Below are 19,906 nucleotides of genomic sequence, written 5' to 3'. Positions count from 1 at the left end.
TAAGTGCCTTTTTCTGAAGTAACAAAACATCACTTATATTACTACCGTTACCCCAGAGAATCAGACCATAGCTTAACACTGACTGAAAAAATGCAAAATAGGCTACTCGGATATATTTCTCAGAAACAACAGTTTTTAACCTATTCACTAAATAAATAACTCTTGACAGTTTTGAACATACTAAATCAATGTGAGCTGACCAAGAAAGGCTGCTGTCAATCAACACACCCAGGACTTTTATGGGCCTAACCTCTTTACAAATTACACCTGAGCCCAAATCTTTGTTTTTAGTATGGCAAACTAGGTGTTGTGTCTTGTCTACATTAAGAAGGAGTTTATTGGCACTAAACCAATCCCCAGCTTGTTTCATTGTATGTTCTACAGATAACTTTAACCTATTGAGATCAGGGTGAACAGTTAGGAACGTTGTATCATCTGCAAACATTGTGGTTTGAGAACCCTCAATACTAAGTGGCAAATCATTGACAGAAATCAAAAAGAGTAGGGGACCAAGTACCGAGCCTTGGGGAACCCCAGTTTTCACTTCAACGCACCTGGAATGCACACCCTTTGCATCAACAAACTGTGAACGACCACTTAAATAAGACTTAAAAAATTGGAGAGGACAACCACGGATGCCATAGTGCTCCAATTTACACAGCAAGAGACCATGATCGACACAATCAAAAGCCTTGCTCAAATCACACGCAGTCACCTGAGCAAGACTCCTTCCCTCAAAAGCTTCCAAAATCCCAGAAACAAAGCAATCAATGGCATCCGTAGTTGACCTTCCACTCAGAAAACCAAACTGACATGCAGAAAAAAGCTTAAATCTATCAAAGTGTGTACATACCTGGTGCTTTACAATTCGTTCAATTAATTTACCTAAAATAGGCACTAATGACACTGGTCGATAATTCTTGACATTACTTTTGCAACCCTTTTTGTGAATAGGAACAACTCGTGCTATTTTCAGCACTTCTGGGAAAACTCCTTCCCTTAAAATCGCATTGATACACAACACCAAAGGAAGCAATATTGCACTCAGAATATACCGGATTATGTAACCCGAGAGGCCGAACACATCTTTACTTTTTGAAGCTTTCATGGCCCGCACTTCACTTATAACCTCCTCACTGGACACATATTTCCATTCAAGGTGAGCTTCACAACGACCGGACCTACGAAGCAGTTCCTCTGAAGACACATCAGGCTGATCGATGGTACTTCTGGCTTCCTCTACTGAGCTGATGAAGAAGTTGTTAAACTCCTCAGGGGAGATCCCCACCTCGACATCCGGAACATTGTTGGTTGTGCTCTTCTTGATGATGTTCCAAGCTGTTCGGCTTTTGTTGGAAGCGGACTCGATGGATCTGTCGTTTGCATCTAGTTTTGCCTGGTTGACTGCCGATTTGTAGATCTTCCGACTGCAATTGTATGCCTTAAGTGCCACCTCGCTAGGAGAAGCTTGAAGTATTGTACGATAGGCCATAGTCCTTTCTTTCATTTTTTTCAAATCCTGTGTGTACCAAGATTTTCCTGCACCACTCGAAGTTTTGTTCTTCTTTCTTACGATTTTCTCCGGGCAACTTATGTAAAAAACATCCAGAAGAGTGTAGAAAAAAACATTAAATAAGTCCTCAGCAGGTAAATTACCAAAGTTTAACAGAGGCAGCCAGTCAATTTGTAGTAAATTGGATTTAAATTCTTGTAAACGCTTCAAAGAGACGTCTCTATTGACAACTGTAGGTATTTCTGGTCGAGTAGAAGATTGGACCAACTCCACTGTAAGCTCCAGCCCATCATGGTCAGACATATCAGGGTAGACCACTTTAGAAGAATATAACTCTTCCGAGATGTTGGTAAAGATGTTGTCGAGACAGGCGTTGAACCTAGTTGGCGCTCTGTTAATGTAATGACAGTTAAATTGTTCCAGAGTGTAGACAAGCTGCTTCACGCTTTGTAGTTTATTATTTACATCAAATTTGGCATTGAAGTCACCACCAATTATTATATTACACTTGAAACGATCTAAGAATATTAATAACAGTTCCAAATTAGTGAGAAAGATGTTGCTGTCTCCAGAAGGTGAATGGTAAACCGATACTATAGCCAAATTAAAAGCCTTGATAAATACACCAGAACATTCAAAATTCTTTTCAACACAGAGCCAATCCAGTTTTAAATTCTCAAAACTTATCAGGCTGGATACAAAGATACCAGTACCACCCCTAATGAAATTCTTCCGACAAAAAAACGCTGCACTTCTGAAGCCGTCTAGGTTAAGGAACTCCACTTCTTCTTCAACGAGCCAATGTTCATTTAAGCAGATAATACTATACTCGTTTTCAGTACTTTCTATTTCTAACATATTTAGCTTGCCTTGTAATCCTTGAACATAGTGATGTAAAATACCCGGGTATTTAAAACTCGGGGTAAATACCCAAAATCCATAAATACCCGGGTATTTTGGGTATTTATGAAATCGATTGAAATTCATTTATATCTACCCCTAAATATGTTATTGTTATTATTACATGATAAATTAGCATAGTCTATACAGTAACTTTAAGCTTTGCTAGTACCTTTTATTTAATGATTCAGCACTTTTTTTTAAATATTACATTTAAAGTTTCTAAATAAGCATTTAGTTTCGTGTCTTAAATCGAGTAACATCAGTTAAATTTTGAAAAACTTGCCAAAAGATGGTATATTAAAAAAGGCTGTAACTATTTCAATTGTTATCATTTTATAAATTTATAACCAATTAAATAACATAAACAAAATTATTTTAATTTATAAATATCCAGGAATTGTTGGGTACCTATTTATGATGCAATAAAAACAGTTGAACTTGCCATAAATAGTTTTATTAACAATACATTATTGCGTAGGCCTATAACATTTTAGAATACTACAAATTCCTAAGGCCTGAATGACATAGGCAGAATACTAAAAGTAATTATAATTAAACATTTCTGTGTTACCGCTTGGTTGGAAACAATAATATATTTGGATAAACCTACTAAAAAAATGTGTCTCCTGTTTTTTGGCCTAACTTAATATAATTTTGAAAGATTTATTGTGCTACAGATTCAAATGTTTTGTATCACAAGTTTATGAAATTACTGATTGAATTTTAATTATTTTCTTCTTAAAAGTTGTTAACACATAGGCCACTACTAGGTTAAATTTTCCTGTCTTTCTAAAGGCCGGTCCACACGCAAGGATTTCGCGAACGTTTTATCTGCGCAGGTAAAACGTTGCAGTCAAGTCGTTGCAAAGAAATGCGTCCACACAGTACAGGTTTCAGCACCAACTTTTAGTGCAGTTTTGTGATAACTTTCAGTGTATGTGCATGTAATATCATGGAAGATGTGTTTCTGTTGGCAATTTCTGCAGCCAGTGTTACAAGTAAGCAAAGAAATAAGTCTGAGATACGACGGCGCTCGTATGGTCAAGACGTTGGTTACTAAAATGACAACAAACTTCATAATAGTTTCTCTGTTCACGCTTGAATCTACTGCTTTGTATTTTTCAAAAGTATGTAAGTCTTTTTTCTTATCACAGTCACTGTATTCCTTACTCTTGACCCTCCATAAATTAAGGACACTTCTGGACAGTTCGACGAATTCAGCAATAAAATCACGGGAACATTGGCGAAGATCTGCGGTCGTAATTAAAAAACACACTTATACGTCTGACAGCACGTGAAGACAACACTGCATACTGGGGTTTTGAGCGTGAAGACGGAGTTGAAACGGATGACAGTGTCCACACGCAACGACTTGTCTGAAAACGTTGTTAAAACTATGCTCTCAGCAATAGTTTTATCGCTCCGTCTTCCGTCTCCGCGCAGTTCTCAAAAATGCACAGTTTTGCGGTACACACGCAACGATTTACTTGCGCAGGTAAAACGTACGGTAAATCCTTGCGTGTAGACCGGCCTTAAATAATAATTATTACTTTACAAATTATTTTTCTTTGCTTTCAATAAAATAAATTCATCTCTCTATCATAGAAATTAAAAAATCATAAGTAGTCAGGACCAGTGCAACCATGCGACCAAGGGGTATTTATGCCGATTATGCTTTATGCTGAGACCTGGGTATTTATGGCGATAATACCCATAAGTAAAATGCTAGTAGTGACCAAATGAAATGTCGTTTAACACATTTTATTATCATTTTACTATCCTTACAGGGTAATAATTGCAAAAAAACATCTCAATCTTTTCTAACTTTAATACAAATTATAAATACCCAGTTTTTGGGTATTTACCCAGGCCTGGGGTAAATACCCGGGTAAATACCCAATTTATATTTACCTACCCACTGGGTATTTACCCGGCCCACATCACTACTTGAACATTTAAGAATAAACATTTAAGTACACAGGATCCTTTACGCTGTAGGCCTACGACATTTGACTTACAATGTAGTGATGTTGAGGTAGATAGGCCTAGGCCTAGTTCCATATGGACTTTAGGAGGTGTTAGTTCTTTTTGCGTTGCGGTCTCGCATTCCATAAAAACTCTTCCTATCATTGTGGAACGGTCTAGGTTTAGGTCTAGGTGATGTGTACTCACACACAAGTACACCTTCAGGCCACAGTTCCGGCTTTATAATGTTGTCTACGTCTTCCGGGTTGACTCCTACCTTATAGGACTTGTAGCCAGGGAATTTAGTCCTAACTTCTTCACAAATCACGTTACTAGTATTAACGCCCACCTGTTCTAAATGTTCCTTAATGTCCTCGGGTTTGCATTGTAGTGACAATCGAGATACAAACACCCACTCCTTCTTCTGAGCCGAAATCAAATTGGAATTCTCCACACTAGGCTTAGAACCCACAACAGTTTTCTTACTATGGTTAACAGATAACCTCTTCTCTTTTTCGCTAAGTTTATCTAACTTGCCACGGGGGTTAGGCTTAGGCCTACCCAGAGCCTTGGTATCTTGATTGGTAGTCTTATTTTGGGCTGCTATTTGTGCATATGTTTCGATATCATTGGAACCATCAGATATTTTTTCAACACTAGAAACATTTAATACTTCGATATTAACATTTTCATTGTTCATTACATTTGAATCGGATGTGCAACGATCACTTTCGTCTGTAGTGGTAGGCCTATTCCCAATAATGTTTGCGGTTGGAATTGATTTGCTAGAGTTTTCAACTTGTTTCAGCCGCTCATCTATTTTAACGTAATTAGTTTGAATCAAGTCTAATTTATCCCAGATCAATTTTAAGCTGGTATTGTCATTGGTATTGCCACTCAAATGTTCATTTTTCAAACGGTCTATGAAACGTTTAACCTCACTTTCACATGCAGAGCAGAACCACATAGCTTTACCCTTCAATTCTTCAAATTTTTTGCATTCTTCTTTAGTTATTTTGCTACATTTGAGGTGAAACCACTTTTCACATATACCTCCGCAAAAAATACCTCCCGTTTTATTAGTAACTTTATAATTACATTCACCACAGTGCTCGTCGTCTTTACTTCCACCCGCCATTTTTGAACACACAGGACGCCATAATAATTTATTTATTTATATATCATACCAAAATACAAACATATCCCTGTAAGTAAACAACATGTATCTATGAAAAGCTCATTGTTCATAGGGTTTGGGGAAAAAAACAAAAAAAAAAACGTAAAACAAATTGATAGAATAACTTGCTTACACTGCCTGTTTCCGTCTTTTCTGCTTGTATGAGTTTGTCTATTTGAGAAGTCAAAGTTTGAATATTTTCTTCACTTGCTGTAGAGGCTTTTCTATGGCTGAAACAATTGTATCAATGTTAAATTGCTTCGTTTTTGTGACTTGTAAAATATTTCTATACCAGTGTTTACTAGATGACCTAGAATAGTATAAGTATCATTAAGCAGCATATGAATAATAGGGTGCACTGTTAGAGTGGTGGTTTCTGTCGTGTTTTGGATATCAGCGCCAAAAGGGCAGGTTCTTAATGGTATAATATCAAAATCAAATTGATGGATTTTGATTATTTCATTATTTGTGTTTAAAATCCCTAGCTAAAATGAGTGCTTCTGATTTAGATACCATCAAGGAAAAGTCATAGAATAACAGTTATTCTATACAAACTGCCAAGTAAATGTTTTTTTTTGAAAAAACATACAAAAGAATTTTTAAGTAACGTTTTACTGTAGGGACGGACAGGATTTAATTTTTAATTCAGGACTGGACTGGATTTTTATTTCATTCCTGATTTTTTGGGCGGGAAGGGACAGGATGGCTTAGCCATTTGAATATTACAGTAGGCCTATGTGTAAAACTTGTTTACAAAATAATTGAACACAAGGCTCATGTTACCTCAACACTATTTCATTTAACGGCTAGCAGCTACTTACTATGCAAAAATAGTCCATAAACTCACCTAAAATTTGACGAAGAAGTAGATCTCACAGAACCAGATTTACTCAGTTGCCTTTGAATCTGAACTTTCAAAGTGGGATTTTCCTCAATTAGTTCTTCCAATTCTGAAACCGACAAAGGTTAGATCTCGAGTCCTCAATATAAAGCAAAAACCCTTACATTAATGGCATTTTGCATTGCAAAATTATTTTTGAAAAATTATTAAAAACTATTAAATTCTTGACTTTTTGTTCTCAACAATTAGTCCTGGTATAGGTTTTGTAGCATTTTCTGGTTCAGTATTATTGAACCCCAGAGTTCTCGATTGCATGCCTTTTGATAAATAGGCTACACGACTCAATAATTTTAATAATTATTATTTATTTATTTTTACAAAGTTTTTATGTGAACATACTGTTAAATTTAAATATGTATGTAAAACTTAAATATGTAGGTGCCCCCGAACTTTCTACTGACTATTCCTGGACCAAATACAAACTAAAATCATATTAAAAAAACTAAAATATCATATTACAAATTTCCAAAACTCAAAACGACATATTTGAGTAATATCTTATGGTCTTTTTAACTCTAAACAACATTGTACGGTACAACACCCAATCCTGTTTCAAAAGTTTTTGCAACTTATGTGATTTTCCACATAACAAGTCAAGTTAGTCTCACCACACCTAATTTAAAGGTTGTTGGTGTTGCCAAGCTGGGAGAAAGTATTGTCAGTTTGCTGAAATCATTATTATAAAGTTTTTTTTTATAGTTAAGGATGTTTTTATCATCCTTGTTAATGATATAAAAACACTCAATAAGGCAAGAGATTTACAATGTGCGCGCTAACCTCCTTCGACCTCAAGTTCGTCCTTTGACTCGGTGATGTGTTGAACTAAGAAGTCTGAGAATTCTCCCTTGTTGTTCAGCAACTCTTTGAATGTTCCTGTTTCAATTATCTCTCCATTTTTCATCACTACAATGACGTCTACTTGAGGTAGGAAAGTTACTCCGTGTGTCACCATGACTCGAGTCTAGAAGAAAAAGAAAAAGACTGTAAAATTTAAAAAATACTCCTGTTCGACAATACAAATTTAAGTCTATGAATTTTTATTACTTTACAATTTATGACAACCATACTTAGTCAAGACCTGACTCTTATTAAGTTTGTTTCCTTCTCATAACCTAGAACTTAAAGAAAGTGTAGTTCAAGTTAAGCCTAGAAAAAATGTTCGGTAAAAAAATAAGAAATGGTTAGAATAGACTGCTCTATAAATTAGAAAAAGTTTTAATGTTCAATTTTTGAATCTCATGATTTATAAAAATTATGAAGCTGGATTTGGAATTTTGTTGAAGGATGTCTAGCATAAGAATATACATGACTTTTATAATAGACAAAAGGATTAAATATGGACTGACAAAGGAAGGTTCTACGATGCTCACTGTTTGTTGCCGTCGTCAATTCACTGTCTGCTACCAGCACTACCACCCTTGCAAACGAAATGACCAAGTTTTTAAAACACAAAAAATAACATAACAAACTCCTACTCCCCAGATTCCGGGGAATTCTTCAGAAGCTGACAACCCTGGCTCCAACTACCAACTTGTCATTTCGCAAGCGCTTGACTCTACAGCGGTGTGCACCGAAACTACACGGCACTCCTAACAAACACAGCACTGCTTTCAGTCTATATTTAATTCTTTTGTCAATGCTTTTATGCAACTCATCATTTGAAAGATTCCCTACCAGCCGTCACACTCCTCTGTGTATATAGTCTCCTGAGACCTGGTAGTTAATGTGGTGAAATGAAAACCTTAAAGTTTAAGTCTAAGATCTATATTCATGTTTTAATTTTAACTCCAGACAAATCCAACCCAGTTCGTTATACTTTACGTCCTCACCTTTCTGCTGAGCACTCCCTTAGGTCCGATGACGTTCTCAAAGATGTGTTTCCCCACATGTGAGTCTACAGCACTGAGTGGATCATCTAGTAGATAAGTGTCAGCATCATTGTATACTGCCCTGGCTAGACTGACTCTCTGCTTCTGGCCACCACTCAGGTTTATGCCCTGGAATACAATACAAATAATTATTATGATTTGATTTTTTAAAAACAAGTTGTTAACTAGGGATGTGTCCAACTGTCGATTCTCAATAACACCGATTCTTGAACATTGGCATCAGTGTCGAAGAATCTATTGTCAAGACTCTATTCCGATACCGATACCCGAGACATCTGTAAAGATTGCACAATAGAAAAATTCATGATTTCACGATCCGGATAACGACGATAGCGCTTCCATGACTGCAGGAGACAATGATGATGTCTAAGCGATCGTAGGAGATGATTTGAATATTCTCGCAATCGCAGAAGACAATTATAATGTCTACACTAGAAGATGTTCATGATTTTGTCACGATCGTGGAAGATGGTGATGATAATCCAGTGACAACATGTATTGTGATATTCGGTGTTTTGCTGCGATAGCAAAAGGTGGTGATAATGATTCTGTGACCACAGGAGATATTCAATATTGTACTGTGATCACAAAGGGCAATGATAATGTCAACAAGACCGCAGGAGATGTTCATGATTTTATTGCAATCGTAAAAGACGATGATGATGTTTCTATCACCAATGGAAATATTTAGAAGGTATTGCAGCCCGCGGGAGACAAAGATGATGTTTCTGTTACTGCGCGGTATGTTTAGGATTTGGCCACGATTGCAACAGACAATGATAAAGTTTCATAGTTACAGCGTCACATATGTCAGGGTTTTGCTGTGAAAGCAAAAGAAAAACTATGTTGATATTCCTGTGACCGTGGGAGAAATTTAATATTGCTATTTAGTAGATGATGGACCCCTTAGAGCAGAGAAATTTCAAGAAGCTGATAAATCAGGGATAACAATGAAACTCATGACCAACTGCATTGAAGTCTGGATTAAACGATTCATATGCAAAAGAACGGGGATTTTAGCCAACAAAAGATGCGTTAATTTAAATTTAAGTTGACATTTCTACAAATGTGTTTGAACTTACCTTTTCACCAATTTCCGTTTTGTCTCCTCCAGGAAGCATGTCCAGGTCTTGCTTTAGTGAACAAGATTCAATGGTTTTGTAGTATCTCTTGGCATCGTAGGCACTGCCAAACAAAATGTTGTCCCGCACTGTTGCATTCTGTATCCAAGCTTGCTGCGGCACGTAGGCAATAGAACCCTACAGGAGAAAGTAATTATTAATATTTCAATCTGTTTTGCCAACAAGCTAGACTCTCCATGAAGTTTGTGAACTTACATAACGCAAACATTCTGGGCTAAATGTTAAGTTGGTAAAGATAGAGAAAATAGTACAGATGCCAGTCACCCCCTGGGTAACAACATTCCAGAACTCTACAATATTCCAAAAAGTTTTACAAGACTCCACAATAATTCGCTTCTCCCACCCCAATATAACCTATGACCACGTGCACGCCTCTCTTAATTGAATGGTACTTTGCTCCAAAGATGGATATCCCTTAGGCATCCTGAACGTTGGCCTTTAGTTAAGCGTATTACAAAAAATCTGTTTACAGAGATGAACAAAATCTATTACGAGAGATTGGGTCATCAACCAAAGAATTTGATATAACAATTTACAGTGACAGAGGAAGCCTATCATCTAGATTACGTAACAAATGAAGACTCTCCGGTTCTTTTAAAACGTTATACTATTTTTGGTCTTTAGAATACACCCCTGTGATTTCTTGTTGTAGATGTAATATTATCATGTCTACTTAACATGTTTCCAATCATTGTTTCTTGTTGAAATAAGTCTTGAATCTTAATAAGTTAGTTTACATTTCAAATTCTACCAACTACTATTTCATATGACAACAAAATTGTTGTGCACATGATCTGAAGACAATTTAAAAAGTAAATTTTCCTCCTTGTACCTTTCATCTTGACAAAACTAGCTTTAGATCACCTCACAAAAGCCTTTTACCTTGGTATTAACGTATCCAGATATCTTGTCCATTTCTCCGAGGAAAGCGCTGATGAGAGAGCTCTTGCCGGCCCCCACGGCTCCGACCACGGCCACCAACGACCCTGGGTTGACCTTCAGCGTGATGTTGCGCAGAACAGCTGCATCTGCCTTCTCAGTGCCCCAGGAGAACGATCCGCCATCGATGATCAATGGTTCCTCTGGAAATAGATGGAAACGTAAAAGTTTAGTTTTTTTTATTTTGCATTACAAAGCTGTATTTGATCATGGGACTTTCAAAAAATGGCCCTGGTTACAGGGTAGTACAAATGCCTACAGGTTTTTTTTTTTTTTTTTTCGGGAGAGGAGGGAAAATGCTTTTCCGCACACAGGTAGCCAGCCTGTAGTGTGAGACTCCTGAAAATTGTCAGACTACTCACTAAAAAACCCCCTTTTACTCTGTTGGACACAGACCTGGAATTGTTTGTCACATTACTTCAAGTCAGGCCAACATGTGACCTAAGCCCTCAGGGCTCGCACCGTTTCTGGCATTTCGATTCTTATTCTTAATGACCTACAACCGCATCCCGGTCAAGGTCGATCTTCTTGGCGCGGAGAATACCCTGGATATAATGTGACACACAGGTCCAATTGTCCTCACCCTCCGTCATAATCGGTATGACCGTGTCCACCGACAGCAGTCCTATTAATTGTTGAGCCTCCAGGCGGGGCCTTTCCCAGCGCTGGCAGTGGAAAAATGTCTACAGGTTTATGCCTATAGGGGTTACAAAATGCCTATGGTATTGAAATACACAAGTTCAAATCCAAAAAATAACACATTGGATTAAAAAGCTCTCATGTGTGGATTTAAAATTGCATAGTTTAGTACTAAATCTCTATATATAAATTAAACATTCCCTAATTATTTTCTGATTTCCAATCACTCTTGTGATTCTACATGTAAGCTCACACACACTAGTATCTTAGCTAGAACAGATTGAAACTTACTTTTACTTTCATCATGTGACACTGAATTAAAGTCCAACTCCTCAGCATTCAAAAACCTGTTGATTCTCTTTACTGACACAATGCTCTGCAACAAACAAAACAAGTAAACATAAGAATTAAGTAAAGGGTAATCAAACTTAAAAATTGTATAAACTGTGAATATAACACCTTATTTGATCATGATGTAAAAACTTAAAATTAAAGTCAAATGAATTTTATGCGATAATTCAAAGTAAGAATAATAATTGTGTGGCGTAAAAAATTTTCAAGTTGAAAAGTTTGTATAGGTTTTAAAATAAAAAGAGTTTAAATACATTATGTATATAACATAAACAATATTGTTTTTAATAGCATGACAATATTAAAGAAAATATATAATATTATAAATATAAATCAAAATCTTTGAAAAACAAACCTGGACTAACAACTGGATCATCATGGGGAAGAAAGAAATGGCAGCTCTCATAACGTTGAAAAGTGCCGTGGCAACAAAAGCTATTTCTACTGTGAGAACGTTGTGTTCATCAACTAAAACGTAGACTCCAAATGTTGCAAGTGAAACCTGAAAATAGTATTGATTCAGTAAGAATTCACAAAAAACAATGTTATTATAGTTAATTTTGTTTCCTACTTAAAAATGTTGCACATATCTAGCCTGGGGATAAAGGATTTTGTGGGAACAGAAATATTTAGCTTGTCAAATGCCTAAGCCACCAATAGCATTTAAATCAAAATAAAATTTGATAAAGAACGATTCAGTAGTCTCACTCAATCATTATGCCCTTCATTTTCTTACATTCAGCCTATTGGAAAAGCTGCAACTAAGATTTATTTTAAAGAGTCCAGGCTTATAAGTAGACCATGAAATTGCATTGCAGCCGAAACAGCTTATTGTGCACTGCAACTAAGATCATTCTTACCAGAAATGATGAGCAGCCCCATACAAACGATGTGGAAGCGTTGAGTAAAGCTGCTCTTCTCATTAGCTTCAGCTCTTTCTCTCGGATTTTTGATATATAATCCTTGAAACTCGGTTCCCATGCATACAGCTTCAAAACCTACAAGTAAAGATTAAATACAGTAGCATTGACTTGGGATACTGGAAGTGTACTTGTTATCCTATTACAAGATCTAAAACCTGTTTAGATGAGTTTCACGTCCCATACGAGTGTTGTGTGGACCAAACGACCAAAAGGTTGTTCTCTTATTTGAGTGTAAAGTATATTCTACTGTAAGGGATTTACTCTTTAGAAATGATTTGAGAGATTTAAAGTTTGATCAAATAAACACTATCTAACTGAAAATATCCAAAGTTCACATACACGTACAGAAACGTCAGAAACAAACCTTAAAATTAAAAGTTAAAATTATCTTTGATCAAACCACAAATATTAAACAATAAACTAAACATATAATGGAGTATTTTTCTTTTAGAAATTACAGTAGTACAGAGTTTTGAGTTTCTTGTACCAATTTAAACAGTTCCTATCCAGGTAAGCCTAATCCTGTGTTTCCCTATAGGCCTACAAGATTTTTATACCAAAACCAGGATTTTTAGGTCCTTTGAGCCAAAACAGGATGAGGTATAAAACGGGATTTTTGGCTCTGACGTCCTGTTTTTCTTTTTTAAACTGTTCTTTAGATAAAAACTACATGACAACAAAAATGACTCTGAAAAGAACGAGGAATTGCATTCGGGATAAAACAGATTATATTCAATTCAAATGGAAAAAGTGGGGGTTTCTTGACTGGGTAATTAGGATTTTTGTTTTTGTCTTGTGGACTCACTGCTGCTATCCTCACCAAACTCCTGAAAAACTAGGTCACTAGGTCCTTGTGCTAGTTATTACATCCTTAACCTTATGGGAGTATGAATTCATAAAAAAGGGTTGTAGCCAATGCTGCCTGTGGACGTTTCTAAGTGGAAATTGTTATTTTAACATTTATGATTTTTATTCAAAAAGATAACGAGTAAAAGGTTCTGGCTTTACCTTGATTCCGGACAAGACCTCGTTCATAAGTTTGACTCTTTCATCTTTGTACTTCATTTGTTTCATCTGGAGAAACTTGACTTTGTTCGCAATGAAAGAGTTCACTGGTATGATGATTATCATAACTGCAAGCCCTGCTAGAGTTGACGGACCTGGAATTGATCATAGAATTGTAATTAAAAGATAGCTGTTGTAAAAGACAGATATTGTAAGAAAATTCTTATGTTATGCTTAATTGAAAATGGCTCCTTTCAATGCATGCGTTTCAGGGCTAAGGAAGTCCTTTTTACTGATTGCTTACAATCAAAGTTCACAACCAAGTAAAATCAGCTGAGTTTTACTCCCTATGGAGTAAAAAAGGCTTTTGCTCCCTAGGGACACATTTTTGTGGGTCTAGCCTCTAGACCTACTTTAGACCCACAAACCCATAGTTTACAAACAGATTTTTTTCATGCAAGACAAAATATACTATTAAATTTGTTTTAGTGGATGAAATATGTAAAATCTAATCTATAAACTTTCCAAACCATAGAGTAACATCTGAATAAATACAGCTGATCCATACAGACTGATCTTTAGTCATTTACCCAGTATTTGCCATAGGAAGTACAGAGCGACCGCGATGGTGATAGGAGACGTCCACAGCATGTGGGCAAACGGGGCAAAGTCCGCACATCGCTGAGCGTCCACCGCCATCAGGTTGACCACCTCCCCTACAGTAGAGGTCTTGCGAGCTGAATTGGAAATACGGAGAGCCTAAAACAATCACAGATAAGCGTGTAGCTATAGTTCTTGGAACTTATTTTTAGAGGTTGTGATTGGTAGGGATCGTTTTATGTGTACAGATAAAAGGTGATTCCTAATTGGCAGAGGGTATTTCAGTGTTTCTTAAAATTACGTCCTTTTTTTGGCACTGGTAAAGAAACAGTGATAACATTTGAGTTTCTAACTTAACTTGTATCCTTTTGACTAACTTTACTCTTACTGGTTTTTTCCATATTTACAGTTTAAGAAGTGCTACCTAGAACATTTTCAAGCAAAGTACATATTTTTGTGAAATGATTACCAAATTGATTCAGTATTGCTATTAACAAACTAGCAAGGCCATTTGGTAAACTAGCAGATATCTAGAAAGTCGGAAAAAATTTCATCTCACAAGCTGTCTCATTTGGCCAGCAATAATTGAAAGAAACTAAATCAGGTGGAAAAAATTTGGTTTTTTTTCTGTTTTGATAGCAAAGAAGGTATGAGTGAACAATGTGATTATGAATATATTTGGGTTCCTCATGTATCTGAAACTCCCTGGTTTGATTCCAATTAAGATTGTTACCCGACCCAGATGCCATTCGTCATTTAGTTATCAATTATTAATGCTATTTTACAAAAGTTTGACGTTAGTAACATCAGAGGTTGCACTGTACCCTTACAAATTTAAAAAATGCCAATATCATAGGAAAACACACAAAAAAAGCAAGTATGAATCTATAACACATATGTACTATAACAACGATAAAAGAAATACCTTTCTATAAACAGCAGACATTAGGGCTGTCCTCCAGTTCAGTCCAACGATGTACATCGTCATAAGGCTTTGATGGAAACATATCGTCTGCAGTTGAGCGGAAACAAGCATCCCAACTGCGTAGAGGATACCTCTCCACATGTACTCCTTGCCAGCTACGAACTTTATCATCACACTGTAAACAGGTTACAGATTTACTTTTATACATAACTATTCAAGCAGATTCAGCATATTGTATTATGGTATTGACGTGTACGGTCTTTAGCAGAAAGCCGTACAGCGGTTTGAACATAATAAAGTTAATTCTGGCGCTACCGTTACCTTGTCGGATGTTGGATGTCTCGAAGGTGGATGATGTCCGTCACGTCCAAGGTAGTGAATGTTTAGTCCAGGGGATGGAAGCGGTGTAGAAAACAGCATTGTACACCAATGGTGCGGTTCCAACAACAAGGGAAATGACTAGCACTGGTGAGGTTGAAATGACTGGTATATTGAGAAAACTAAGACTGACATAAAATGAAGTTAATTGTGAAACAATGAGATTGAAAGAGAGTCCATGTAATATGATGTAAGTAAAAGGACGTCTGCCCGTGACGCTGTCGGCAATGCTAGTGAGGAGCGTCTCCAGTAGTCAGAGTGGGGACGATTCGCCGTAGATAACGTTGGGTAAGGTTAGGGTAGCACCAATCTAAGGATTTTAAATAAGTACCGAACATTCCCCCCACCCAAAAAAGCAATTTTTTGAGAACATATTAAAAAACATTAAAGAAACTGTAAATCTTTAAATCAACTTGATCAACTTGCCCTTTGGCAAGACTGATATGGTTAGTTCAAAAAGTTTCAGTTTTGTAACTGCCATTTTCAACTTTTTACAGAAGAAATCCCTTAAATGGGCAAAACATCATTTTTTGTGTTGTGAATTTTTTTTCTGTGCTCTCAACTACCTAGACTCTTTTCTTTGGTAAGTTAGTTGTGTGTATAACCCGAAATCCTATAAAGAAACAATTGTTGAAAATAAATTAGTCTTTACTTACTTCAGCAGTTGAGGATTGACAAAAGCCAACATGTCGCCAGATAACTTGACGACTCCTGCAGTTATAATTGGTAACCACAATACTCTAATTGTCGGGCCCAGGATTGAAATGGGTTTTCTGGATCTGTTCCTTTGACTTGTAAGTGTTCCATAGGAAGATGATTTTCCATTTGTTGCTGTAAATGCCCTGAAAAAAATTAATTTTAAGCTTGGGAGATTTAGTTTTTTTGTGTACCTGGCTACCAAACTTTTGTCTTAATTATTTTATTTTACCCGATACAGTGCCTGGTATGGGAAATGCAAAAAATAAACGAAAAATGAGTGGCAGTTTCAGGTTTCGATGTTTTTCAAATGCATCACAAAAAAGCGGTAAACTCTATTTAGGACAACTGTGATCTACATTATTTTAACCTGTTTCTAGTTAAGTGAGTTTCCTTATGATTTTTTTTAACCTATACAAGCCGTTGGCTCAGACGGTAACATTGTTAGCATTCTCATTATCCTACATAAAAATTGCATTTCCTTTCATATCGAGAGTATTCTAGCACAAAACATAATGATCTAAGAGATTCATAAATTCAATACATGATTCAAATAAATTTAATATTTCATCAAAATGTACTTACTCTGGAACTCCCGGTATTGTTGGTGACCTAAACCAATACTTTTCAAATCTGGGAATAATTTGGCCAGCTGTGTCTTGAAACCTCAGGTCCCAAAGATCTGCTACTGTAAGCGGACTTTTGAAACCCTTCCATATCAAACGGTCGAACCATGCGAACAATACTCTTGAAGCGTAAGATGCGTGAACCTCTGGACATAGTTTCTGAAAAAGTTAAAAATAAAGTATTTATAAAATGGTTTAGTAATTTGAAGTTTGTTATTTAAATCCTAATTTTAAAAATAGTTCAACTAGTTAAACATACTGAACCCACCTTACTTTGGGGGTAGAAGGTTTCCCTTGGTGGTGGGTCAGGAAATAAATTTAAAATCAGCATCACAACCACAATTGGATAGTAGATCATGTAAAGTATGAACTTGAAGTTTGACTCCTCATCTATCTGAAACAAAGAAGTAAATGAACATTCAACCAAAAAAGAGTGTTTTGTAATTGTAAGGGCTATTTTGATATTTTTTGACTTCGTAGAGTGATAAAAGTTTTTCTTTATGTTATAGGATTTCCATTACTGAGCATAGTTGTATTTTTGGAGCAAAAGAAAGAACAGACTTAGTCACCCAGTACGGTAGCTGCCAAAAAGCATTCAAAGTGATTCATTTGGCGATGCAGAATACTATCCTCAGGAAAACCATCCCCCCCAGGTGAAACGTGACGTCACGAAATCTGCCAACTAACCAATATTGGAGCCGGATCCACGACTGGAACAGCAAACTGTGATGCTATGTATATATAAAATTTTATTTGATACATCCCCCCCCCCCCCCGTCCACTGATGTCAACATGACCTAGAGACCTGTTTGAGGGGGGTAGTTGTTCTGGGGCTATTCTTCTGAAACCACACATGCGACCAACTTTGTCCTCCCATACATTACTGCAGTCAGTACCATGGTATGCCTATACTAAAACCAGACTGCAAAGGATCATCTTCACAACTACCTCAAACAAAGAACCAACCGACAAACTAAAAACTCATGGTGTGGTTTCAATATAGTCCATTCTTTACAGAAAATGAATTTTTTACAAAATGATATTGGTAGACAAAAGTACTCTACAGTACAAGCATTGTAGGCTACTGGTAACAACACTAATTTCCAACACATTGTATTATTCTCTATGAATATGCTATTTACCTCTTTACTTCTCAGCCTCAACTCGGTTCTGAACTGAACGGCTCCTCCGATAGTGAGCAAAAGGAAGAAGAAGAACAACACCCCAGAAGTGTGTCGGCCTCTGACTCGGTTCCACAGTAGTATCACAGTTGTTAACAGCTGTTAAACATTGAATAAAGAAAGCAAATTTAATAGTATTTACTATTTGTAGCTACGATAGTTAAGGATAACGATGAGATAATGTGAAAACATTTTCAAATATAAAATTTTACTTTTAGAAAGACTTTTTGATAGCAAATTGTTATGAGTGAATACTGCTCAGTATGTAAATGACATTTTTAACTATTTTTAGTAATATGCATGCATGGTATACTTACAAATGATGCAGTTTGTATGGCAGGTGTCCATACATCCACAGGATAAATATTTTCCTCCTTGGAATTAAAAATTGACCATACTAAGCTGACAGCGCTAACTCCAATGAGAGCTAAGTTCCCAACCTGTTACAAAAACACACAAATTTGTTAATATACTAAATCCGTGGCGGTTCTAGGATCTTGTCGAGGGAGGGCTACGGGGGGGGGGGGGGATCATGGTACAAGTACTTTTAAAGCCATTTGGCAACTTTCTAAAGCAAATTTTATCATCTAGAACTGTATGCAAAAACCTCAAAACGTTTTTAGGACAAAATGTATGTTAAAATTTATTTTCCCAGGGTCCGATGGCGAGGGATTTAGCGCCTGTAGCCCCCTTTGGAACCGCCACTGCTACAAATGTTAAAAATAGATAGATAAAAATAGTGCATGTTATTTTTTAACTTCTGTTTTCAGCAATTCCTAGATGTTGATACAAATCAAGCATAACTAACTAAATATACCTACAATGGTATACACAGAAAGTAATTATGTATGTATGTTTACATCAAAGAAAGGTATAAAATATAATATAGGCCCTAATCAAAATTGAGGGAGCTTGTTATTAGATTAATATAAGTTGAACATTTTTCCTTATCACTATTTTTGTGATAGCCATGGTCTGTAACAAATTCACCCACCAGTTTCAGTAGGTTGATGGCTCTCCAAGGGATGTCCCTGCATTTGCTCCGTTGGATGAGGCAGATCTCCAACGGAGTGGCGAGCCACAGCACCAAGCATGGAGTCCATGTCAGAACAGTCTTCTCAAAACACAAAGACAGGTCTGGGTCCTCAGTATCCCACGAGACCGCTGGGTCCTGAAATGTCAAGGCTTATGTTAGATGTTGTATGATTCAAATCAGTATATCAAGCTTGTCCATTATATCTTGGCTTTAGTATGGTACTCCTAAAAATATAAATAAAACCAATATAATGAGTATTCTAATTAAATCTGGGGATATAGTATGTGTCAGATTGCTGATACAGGTTATTGTATTTTCAAACTCATTTGGAAAGGCTACTCTTGTTCCAAATATCCACATCCAAAGTAGAATGTAAGTAGATTGTGCTATTTAGGAAACACTAAATATTCAAAAATGGCTTTAAGCCCTTTAAATATTCAATTCTTTATTTCTAAGGCTGTTAACATTTACATAGTTTTCAAAACGAATATTTTGTGAGATTTTTACCAAGGTAGGATTTGCTATCTAACTCAATCTCTCAAAGGTTTGGACTGAACAAATATTTACCAAAAATTAAACAGTCTTGTGAGGAATATTTTTCTTTTTCATAAAATATGTCACTATTTGTACATAATGGAAAGAAATTATCTTGAATCTTGACAAGTGAGAACATTAACATTGAAGAAGTTAGAGAAAAACAGACAATAACATTTACACACTAGGGAAATTCAAGTCGTAGTTGTTATGATAAGAACAAATCACGCAAGTCACTCTAAGTGATAAGTGATAAGACGACCTCACACAATCAAAATTGGGCTTAGAGAATTTACAACCCAAGAATCAGGCTAATGGTTTTGTTCTTGTACTTTGTTCTGGCTGATATACACTATTGAACTAAAAACCGAAAGAAAATATTTTAATCCAGAGTTGTATAACGTTCTGGGATAATTTTGAAACAATGGTTTCAACGGGTAACTAAGTTTATAGGCCGGGGCCACACGTGGCGGATCGTCCGCGCGGCTTATGATCGTACGATCATAAGCCGCGCGACGATGTCCCGGCCACACGGAGCGGATGAACCGCTTCCGGTTGAGGTTTCCCAGCCTACGTACTGAGA

General features: G+C 36.4%; 1 protein-coding gene across 1 annotated transcript in view; it reads right to left on the bottom strand.

The window, feature by feature from the left end:
- Window positions 1-19,906, bottom strand: part of LOC128987586 (ATP-binding cassette sub-family C member 3-like) — a 40,387-nt gene that overhangs the window by 15,337 nt on the left and 5,144 nt on the right. The window contains exons 2-19 of the mRNA XM_054408516.1: window positions 18,748-18,924; window positions 18,071-18,193; window positions 17,715-17,852; window positions 16,841-16,966; window positions 16,532-16,731; window positions 15,907-16,092; window positions 14,873-15,047; window positions 13,938-14,106; window positions 13,351-13,502; window positions 12,280-12,417; window positions 11,775-11,921; window positions 11,360-11,444; window positions 10,373-10,572; window positions 9,431-9,607; window positions 8,289-8,456; window positions 7,237-7,420; window positions 6,406-6,508; window positions 5,692-5,788 (exon numbers count right to left, since the gene is read on the bottom strand). Of these exons, the coding sequence (XP_054264491.1) occupies window positions 5,692-5,788; window positions 6,406-6,508; window positions 7,237-7,420; window positions 8,289-8,456; window positions 9,431-9,607; window positions 10,373-10,572; window positions 11,360-11,444; window positions 11,775-11,921; window positions 12,280-12,417; window positions 13,351-13,502; window positions 13,938-14,106; window positions 14,873-15,047; window positions 15,907-16,092; window positions 16,532-16,731; window positions 16,841-16,966; window positions 17,715-17,852; window positions 18,071-18,193; window positions 18,748-18,924 (2,745 nt within the window). The remainder of the gene's footprint in view (window positions 1-5,691; window positions 5,789-6,405; window positions 6,509-7,236; window positions 7,421-8,288; window positions 8,457-9,430; window positions 9,608-10,372; window positions 10,573-11,359; window positions 11,445-11,774; window positions 11,922-12,279; window positions 12,418-13,350; window positions 13,503-13,937; window positions 14,107-14,872; window positions 15,048-15,906; window positions 16,093-16,531; window positions 16,732-16,840; window positions 16,967-17,714; window positions 17,853-18,070; window positions 18,194-18,747; window positions 18,925-19,906) is intronic.

This window comes from Macrosteles quadrilineatus, unplaced genomic scaffold (genome assembly GCF_028750875.1).
Source record: "Macrosteles quadrilineatus isolate MER2022 unplaced genomic scaffold, UCM_ALF_1.0 Scaffold_2__2_contigs__length_208266976, whole genome shotgun sequence".
Lineage (NCBI taxonomy): Eukaryota > Metazoa > Arthropoda > Insecta > Hemiptera > Cicadellidae > Macrosteles > Macrosteles quadrilineatus.
This window is presented reverse-complemented; position numbering and strand designations above follow the sequence as displayed.